This window comes from Chelmon rostratus, chromosome 15, assembly GCF_017976325.1.
Source record: "Chelmon rostratus isolate fCheRos1 chromosome 15, fCheRos1.pri, whole genome shotgun sequence".
In the NCBI taxonomy this organism is placed as follows: Eukaryota; Metazoa; Chordata; class Actinopteri; order Chaetodontiformes; family Chaetodontidae; genus Chelmon; species Chelmon rostratus.
Genome location: NC_055672.1, coordinates 2,003,202 through 2,012,814, shown reverse-complemented (window position 1 = coordinate 2,012,814; position 9,613 = coordinate 2,003,202). Strand labels below are relative to the sequence as shown.

General features: G+C 42.3%; 1 protein-coding gene across 1 annotated transcript; it reads right to left on the bottom strand.

Annotated features, from left to right (window-relative positions):
• Nucleotides 1–3,192: 3,192 nt before the first annotated feature.
• On the bottom strand, nucleotides 3,193–6,551 carry wdr89 (WD repeat domain 89). Its single transcript, XM_041954297.1, has 2 exons — nucleotides 6,379–6,551; nucleotides 3,193–5,806 (listed from the first exon to the last, which is right to left on the bottom strand). Exon 2 carries the CDS (start codon nucleotides 5,774–5,776, stop codon nucleotides 4,622–4,624), a length of 1,155 nt encoding a protein of 384 aa, XP_041810231.1. The 5' UTR covers nucleotides 5,777–5,806; nucleotides 6,379–6,551; the 3' UTR covers nucleotides 3,193–4,621.
• Nucleotides 6,552–9,613: the final 3,062 nt, after the last annotated feature.

Here is a 9,613-nt window from a genome sequence, read left to right as displayed (position 1 = left end):
GACCATGGCACACATAACAGAAACGCACAGTAGCGTGCTTGACGGGTTAAAATCGACGTACGACGGCGATTGGCTGCCGGGAGCAATGTCAGGCGTTGTGATTGGACATTAGGCGACGTCAATCATCGCAAAGGGAAATGAGGCTCTGAATCCGTCGGTTAGGTGGAGGAGAAGGGACAAGGAAAGAGATCGGGGCAGAAAGAAAAGTGCCGTGTGTGTGTGTGTGTGTGTGTGTGTGTGTGTGTGTGTGTGTGTGTGTGTGTGTGTGTGTGTGTGTGTGTGCGCGGAGTCTCCACCACACAGCGTGCTGGAATGAGGCTAAACCTGTCCGGGGCCCAGCCCTTCGCTTCCTCACTCCTTTAACCCGCACTTTGACGACCGGTTGGACCCCGCTTTACCGTATATGTGTCATACTCCAGCCCGCTTCATTGCTGTGTGAAGGAAGAATGGATTTCCATGCAAACCCCGAGATTAGAGGAGGATGTGTGAGCGGGAGGAGAGTTACATAACTATAATATAGGTCTACTATGAATAAAGCTAATGCTAGAGCACGTCCATGGGCGTGCATGCGGGGGGGGTGAAGGGTGGGCATCTTGTTCCCTTCACCTGCTCAGTTGTGGCTGCTAATAAAATGTTACTGTGATTATTTTTTTCTTTATAAATAGTTTTTAATGTTCCAATTTTGCGGAATAAAATTAAATGAGTGCTAAAAACTGAACTGCTGAAAAAGATTAATGTACTGTAATACTATCAGACTGTACAATCCAATGTATAGCTACTTTGTGCAGTAACCTTCATTCTTGTCTGATTATAAACACCCAAATCCACTACTGCAGGGCAAAAGTCACTTTAAACTTCTACAGTTGTAAATTTTTTGCTCCGTTTGTTCTCATTTGTTCCTTTCTCACTATAAACATCCAGATTCACTACAGCCGGGAAAAGGTTCACTGAAACTACAGTTTTGCTGTTATTTTTTGGCTCCGTTGTTGGTTATTTGCACCTTGTTCTTGTTCTTCCTATTGTTCTTATTTTGCATCTTATTGTTCCTATTCTTATTTGCTGCATTTGCTGTTTGCACCGTGAATTTCTCCATTGTGAGATCAATAAAGTCTAATCTAATACAATCTATACTGTACTATAGTAAACACTGTGGAGGCATTAAGGCCTCTGTGTTACATAATTATGTATTATGCATTTGGTATATAATTACTGATGCATTAATATGTCAACAGCATTTTATAGCTAAAACATAACTTTTCAGCCCCTTTGCGCCAATGTCGCAAAGAGGAGCGGACGGTTTTCCATTTTCCTCCGAGCGGCAACAACACACAACACACTGCATTTGTTTCCACATTTCTGTGAAGAAACAATCAACGTCACTTTTGAAATAAGAGAGAAAGACGCATGTCCACTGAAGCGGTGAAGCATATCGATCACAATTTTACATGCAGTAACACCATAGTTTGAATTTTGCTTCACACAAACAAGTAACTACAGCAGGGGTTGGTGTCGGGAGAAAAAGGCGAGTTCATTTATTCATTTCATGTAAAATGGAGACATGAAAGCAGATATAAATGGCGCCAGCTGGACTGGATCACCTGCCAGCCTTCATTTTCCCATGAGATCGTCAGATCAATAGAGGTGCACAGTGGAAGCGAGGTTGACATTGCCGTTACACTGTGCAATCAACATTTACTCTAAAAACTTAAATATTACCAGTTTGATATAATAGTTGGCTGTGGCTGGGCTCATTTTGCCCACTTTATATACTGTAGGTTTATTTACTGTATAACACAGCATTAGATTTTATATCCAGCAACAGGATTTTAAAATGTTAATGTGTAAAATGACTATATATGTCATATAAATGAAGCAGAGCAAGAAGTGCAATATTTCTCTTGGAAATCTTGTGAAGTATAAAGGAGCATAAAAGTAAAATATTCAAGTAATGTATAAGTACGTCAGAAATATACTTAAGTACAGTACTTGAGTAAAGCAGGAAAATGGCTGGAGGTGTCAGTAGTGAACATGAAAATCCCAGCAAACATACCAAAGTGGCTGTTTTTAGACCTTCTTCACACACAATTCACACAATCTAAATCAGGCATGTCCAAACTATTCCAACCAAGGAGGAGCACACCAGACTGGACTCATTTAATCAGCTGATCTCAGTCTTCAGCTGATAATTAGGTGACCTCTTGACTGGTTGAAACAAAAACCTGCAGCCACGCTGCCCTTTATAGTTTGGACATGCCTGATCTAAATATTTGAAATAACCACTTTTTCAACATTTTTATCGACCACTAGTTTTACCTTGAAGTGTCTTTGAGTGGTTGCATTTAGTGAACTGTAGTACTCAGTGTAGTCTCCTGCTCCCAAAGGATGGAAAAGTAAAAGTCTCGTCAGGAAAAGGGTTAAAAATTGACCTTTTCCTTTGGACAATAAATGCACCATATAAATAACATGGTTAATAAACAGTAAAGACTATATATTAAATATGGATACACACACACACACACACACACACACACACACACACACACAGACATATATATATATACATTTATATATATACATTTTAGTATATTTCAGCTGCTGTCAGTACATTCCACTGGTAAATTTTATTCTGTTGGTACATTTCACTGGCATATTTTATTGTTTATTGTTTAGTATATTTTATTGCCTTAGTATATTTTCATTCTGGTATATATTTATTTGCACGTTAGTTTATTTCATTGTAGTTATCTTAATTTTATTCTTTCTAATCTTCTTTCTTACTATCTTGTTTCTAACATAGGGGTTGCAATGAAATTTCATTGACATGTCATGCTCAGTGACAATAAAGAATCTTGAATCTTGAATATATATATATGTGTGTGTGCATATGGGCGATCACCCATCATCCCAGACGTAAATGCAGGCGCAGTGCTAATGCTGCTACCGTTAGCTAGCGTTCAAAGACTACTTTCACTCCAGCTGCACCTAACATGCATAGTTTTGTCTGCTGGTCTCAGATAAAATACTGGATATTTGCTTTGAAAAAAAGAATCTGCTCTAAGGTAAGCTCCTCTGTTCATCTGGATTTCATAAATGAATGACTCAGCCTGACTCATCCCCATATAAATGTCTTTTGTTTCTTTATAACATGGCGTAAACTTGAATAAATAAAACCCCACACAAAGATCACTGAGTCACCAGACAGAATTATCGTTTAATGTCTCTAATGTGAAGGAGATTTCTCTTCAGTCGCTGCAGGATTTCTCTTCAGTCGCACACAGAAACACAAACACACACTCGCACTGCCAATCATGTTATTCCACTCTTTGCCATTTGAGAGCAGATCTGCGCTCTCAGCGTGATCCTGCTGTGCCGAGCGGCTCCGGTGACTTTCGGGATGTGACGCAGTAACAGCAGTGCTCCTGCCGAATGAACCAGAGCAGCTTCAAACTGGAGTTCTTCACAAAAAGTCACAATCATGGACATTTAGACAAAAATCTGCTTTAAAATGAAAACATCAAAGAAAGCTTGGCCGTGGCCCAATTTCACACTCAGCACACAGTACGGGCTGTATATTAAGATTCACAGTGTTTTCAGTTAGTATTCAACAAATCAGTGTACTTCACTGTTTTAGATGTTTCGTCGATCAAACGCCACCGCCTACCAAACTTCACAAAGAGAAAACAAATCTTTTCCAAATATCTATAAATGTTTTGTATGTTTTCACAGATCCTGGAATATTTCTTCTGTTTCCTTTGTGTGTTGCAATGCAGGAAAACAAAATCACACATATAACAAAAGTATTTAGTCCAGCATCTTTGACATTTTGTCACTACTCCACCGTGAACATATTTCATACTCAAGTCCTGCTTAGACCTGGTCTGTGGTTCAGGACTGAGACTCAGGACTGCTTCACTGAGTGGGAGACAACATTTCCACCTTGTGTTAACAGTCAGTCTGTATGTGGACATCTACTCTGGATCGGGGAGAACGCAGGTTACAGCTGGTTTTAATGTATGTAGAAGGCGCTGCAGTCAGAATGTGATCAGACAGGCCAGACCACAGCTAAAGGTGGGCCAAAACTAGCCCGCCTGCCATTACCAGTCTCCATCTGTCACAATACATTAGCCAACTAACTCTCAAACTGAATCAAGACCAGCTGCAAACGCAAAAGCTGGTGGATGTATCCAGATCACATGTTAATGCAGGCGTAAAGTACAGTCACATGACCTTTCTGTTCCTGGAAAGGGACGTAATGTCACGATGATGCAGGTAATATATAAATATTGATCAGAGCGATCACGGACTGTAAACTGATGATCATTTCTTCATTTCCAGACTCAGTGCATCAGCGTTTCTATTGGCCGAATGAACACATCCACCTGGTCAAAGGTGGAGTACGGTACAGAGATCCCACCGCCACAGGAAACGTAACGGAAGCAACCAAACTTTTAGTTAGATCAGACGTTTTTCAAAGGTTTTTCTCTCCTGATGGTCTGTCCTGTACAAATTTTTATTTCTGTGTAAAACTCTTAAAAAACATGAAGTCTGAATATTGTTTCTCTCAGAGATAAATGTTGGCAGAGGAGCAGCCGGCGCAGTCAGTCGCCATGATTCAGTGTTTTCAGACGACGTCATTTGGCGACGTCGCTGCCTTCTTTTCTCTCTGGTAGCCGTGTTTTTTATGTGGCCTGGACTTGAGTCTCAAAGCTGATTCGCTCTTCATGGACCTTTTCCCTGTCGTGAGTCCCTCCCCTCCTGGTTTCCATAGCAACAGTTGAGCATCCTCTCCCCCGGTGACCAGAGCTTCCTCCGCTGCGTCCCACAGGAAGCAACGCACCGTGGAGGTGTGGCCGCTCTCGAGGCTCCTCAGCCGACGAAGCCCCCCGCCATCACACTCCATCAGGTGGAGATCCCCGCTGTTCATCCCTGCGACCACGAGCAGCTTTTGGGCTTCTTCCAGCCACCTCCCCCCCACCAGGTAATCCACGCTGCCCCCATCAGCCAGCGGAGTCAGGCTGCGAGCGTCAGAGGTGCTGAAAATGGTAAGAGGCTCGTCCGTGTCCAGCTGACCCAGATCCCACAGGTGCAGCCCCTCGTCGTGGCTGAGGCACAGCAGCTGAGTGTAATCTGCTCCAGACCAGCAGACCGAGCCGGCAGATGAGTCGCTGTTACAGGTGGCCAGCAGGGCCTCCTCCTCCGCCCCCCGGCTCAGGTCAAAAACATTCACGAGGCCGTCTGTGGAGCTGGACGCCAGGCGGTCTTTGTCTCTGGGATGGAAGCGCACCTGTGTGACGTCATCACTGTGCGACTCAGAGTACACCCCCAGAATGCCACCGCCTGGCTTCCTGACGTCCCAGAAAACCAGGAAGCTGTCTTCATCGTTTACCTGCTCAGTGCCAGCACACAGGAGCGTGTCGCTGCAGCTCAGGTCGAAGCTGCAGTAGCTGTGTGACGGGTCACTTTTAAACATCTGAGCTGCCTCTGTCCCGGGGCGGCGGGCGTCCCACCCCCGGACCGTACCATCAGCAGAACCAGAGTAGAGAAAGTCTGGGGAGGTGTGGGAGAAGACGACACCACAAAGCGGCCCGCTGTGGCCCTGGTACTCTCCCACTAGGTTCAGAGTGTCCTTGTTGTGGAGGTGGATGGTGAAGTTGGAGCAGGTCACGGCCAGCAGGCCGCTCGGCTGCAGAGCGACGTCCAGCAGGTAGGTGGGTTCCTCTGGGCGAGACCACCGAGCGATGGATAGACCTCTGAGCTTCTCCTCCAAAGTGTTCATGGCAGATCAGCCTGATGAGATTCAACCAGACTGAACAGGACAAAAAAATCACAAATTCAAAGTCGTGTTTCTAAAGCCAAGCAGCTTTTTGTTCATCCAATCTCTCAGAGAAACACAAAAACGTTGCCTCCTCTTCTATGGCAAGACTCAATTCAAAATTCTGATCCTTTAATGTATCGTTGCTTCTTGACCATGGTTATGTACACATTGGGACAAAACTTTTGATGTTTTACAGTCAGTAACAATAAATGATAACTGAAGTAAGTTATTTACCCCTATTTAGCTCGTTATTCCAGCCATCTTCTTTCATTGCAATTTATTACATACAAACGTTTGGTGGATGCAAACAATACCGAATTATGTAATCCAGCACACCAATTTATAAAAACTGTAAGTCACATTAATGTAATGTTCATGATTGCCATGAAACAAAAAATATACACATTTTTAAATGGAGTTTGGGGTTAGCTTCTTCACCTTTAATTGATTTAAGCAGAGATCGGGTCACATCCACCGTTTAAATCAGTTAATGTTTTTGCGTGTTATGTGTCGTTATTAATGTGATGTTATTCATGCGTCGAGTGTTGTTATTTTCAACCTACCTACGTGCGAGAAATTTCAACAGATTAAGGAAAAACCGTGAACTTTCTACTTGGACGCCATTTTGGACGAAAGACCACGATACGTCCTGACGATATTATGAACTATTAAAACATTAATGTTAATCGAAAACCTCATAAAAAGCTCCGATAATGTCACCACATTACTTTCAAAACACGCATGGAGGATGTGTCATTACTCCGTGTCACAACATCTGCAGCCGGGTCGGAACATTTCCTCAATAAATGGTTCCGCTGGTACAAAGATATCAACCGTTCAGCTAGCGGATGTCGTGCCTCGCTGTTTTTTAATCTGTTATTTTTACAGATGAATCACCACCGATTACATTTGCTTTTACAGACTATTAATGGCATTTTATTCTTTTCTATTTTTCCATTTATCAGTTATTACGCTTTATTTTGTTTTTTTAGGAGACCTGAACATATTTGCCCTTCAGTGACTCCTCTGCAAGTCTTAAGTCAAAATATCCCTAAAACTGGGCTTGTAAACTTTGTAAAGGCAAGTATAGAAAAGAACTGACACGTTTCTTCAGAGTTTCCTCAATTCTGTAATAAACCTTCGATTTTTATCTGGGTTCTTTCTGATAAAATGATAATTCACATGGTTTTCACACTGATCTTACTCTGTTTTTGCCTGATTACAATTTAAAATGTAACTGATTACTTTGCTGCAGAGGGTTTTACAAATATTTCGCCCATTTCAAGAGATAACAAGGACACACAATAGAGAGAAGATGGTCTTCTTTTTCTTAAGATGTCTTTATAATACGTCTAAAGGATTAAGGCATCATAACAGCTGACACCTGATATATAATACAAACATATCTTGCTAAAAAATAGTCTTAATTTTTACCAGATTTTCTTTGTTAGTATGAATAACCTCTGGAAAAGCATTTGCACCATCACAGGACCCTAAAACTCTCCACTTAAATGAGAAGAATGTAATTCATAGCAAATCAGTTCATCAATGAATCAAACCAAATGTGGACCAAATTTGAAATCTGGTTAAAAAGTGAATTCTCACCCTGAGGGGTCGAGGCTGGTTTGGAGATCAGTGACAAAAACAAATCTTATCTTATCTTATCTTATCTTATCTTATCTTATCTTTCAGAATATTCCAACATACTGGCGTTCAGATGTGAGTCGTCAGTCGTCCAGCAGGTGGCAGCAGCCGCCTGTTATTTGGCTGGAAGTTTTTCTGCTGACCCACATCTGAAGTGGCACAGTTCAGTCACAGTCCAGGCAAATAAAATAAAACCTCAGTTCTTTATGGCAGCTAGAGCGAGAAGAAGATCCTCCAGACGGGATGCAAACAAACACAGAAGCTGCAGTCTTTCTCCAGTCTGAACCTGAGGACGCTCTTATCGCCATTTCAGTTATAGAGGAGCCACTGCAGCACTCACACTCACTCACACACACACACACAAATGTAAATTGAAGTCCTGCTAAAATAAACGATGGGACCAAAGACACTGAGATCAGAGCAAAGCAGAGAACATACTCCTGTGAGTGTGGCATCAGTCGTGGCCTGAGTGGCAGCAGGTGTCTTCAGTCCAGCCTGTGTGACTCAGACATTTCCAGTGAAACATTCACAGAGTTGAGCCACAGCTCTGTGTGCTTTCACTTGTGTTGACACGCCAGTGGGCAGAAGAAGAAAAAACAAAGAGAGATGTCTTTAATGTTGGCTCCAGCAGCTGCAGTCTGTCTCCTCGGCTGCAGCTTTGGCAGAGCGAAGTGGAAAACTGGTCTCCCTCCGACACACCAATCACCACATCAGCATCTGTGGATGAAGAGCTGTGCAGCAGCAGAAAGGAAAACACTGAGGCGGACTCATTAAAAACCTTCATGGACTAATCCAAACATGATCAGCAACCAGAGCTGCTCACATGTGCTCTGTCACACGTTAGAGGAGGTTTTACCCAGGCCCAGCGTCCAAAGGACAAGTTTACAATGTCGCCCAAAGACTGTAAATAACGAGCCTGAGGAGCACAGCAGGGGTAGACAAAATAACATGAACGCCTCCCAGAAAAAAGCTCTTTACTTTGAAGTCACTAGTGAAACTGTTTCACATCGTCATGATTTGTTCCAGACTGTTTCATTGGACGTCTGAAATGATTTTGCAGTTTTTCTGGTTGGTGCAGCTGCAGTTTGGTCACAGATGGTTTAGAGGTCTCGTACTTCTCCCGTCATGAAGCAGGGCCGGGGAACCTTTTTCCCATCAGGGCCACTTCTATTTTTATAACATGCTTCGAGGGCAATGCTAAATTATTGAATACATATATCACACTCTCCTCTGCGATGGCTGAACTGCTTCTCTGATGATGGTGATGATGAAGATGATGAAGATGCTACTCACAGCTGGTCAGGCTTGAGCAGAGCTGCTCTCAGTCGTCCAAACAGAGATGCAAACTTCAGGTCGTGTCTCTTCAGAGAGAGAAAATCCTCAGGACGGACATACAGTTTAGAAAGTGGTGCAGAGGGAGCTCGTTGGACCTTTTAGCTGGTTGTTGCTCTGCAGCTCAATGATTAAAAAAATACATATATACATTATGAAAATCCTACAGAGTAAAAAAGTCAGATGAATGAGATCAATACTTGAGTCCATACTGACGGTGAAACATTGTTTCCCAGATGTTGAGTTTTTAAAAGATGGTAGCTAACATTAGCTAACAGAAGCCACCAGTTACCTGAAGCTTTTGAATAATAATAATAATGATAATTAATATTGTGTGTGAAGGAAGCAGAGTTTGTTTCTCTTCTCTGGACTTTTCTCTCTGCTGTGACTCACATTAAACTCGTAAACCGCTGCAGACTCATGGTTTTACCTGCAAAATGTGGCTGAAAGAAATGCTGTTTTTTTTTTATTCAAGTCTTTTCTTTGGATGATCAACATGTAACTCCAGACAAAAAACATATTGGTACCAATTTTAAATCTGTTGAAAAAAAACTATAATAATAAAAATGCACAGGCTAAATCAGTGTTTGTGTCTTCGTATCTGCAGCAACGAACGGTTGTTGAGAATTCAAAATTCTCAACAACCAACAGACGAACATGACACTGCATGATGGGCTGAGTCTTTGTTGTCCAGGGCAACAGTCCTGCGTTGGTTTGGAGTCAATAAGTCACATGACATGGAAGAGATTGAAAAAAATGTCGAATATCAAACTTCATCTCGATTATTTTTACAGTAATTTGTTACGATGTACAGAGTAAAAA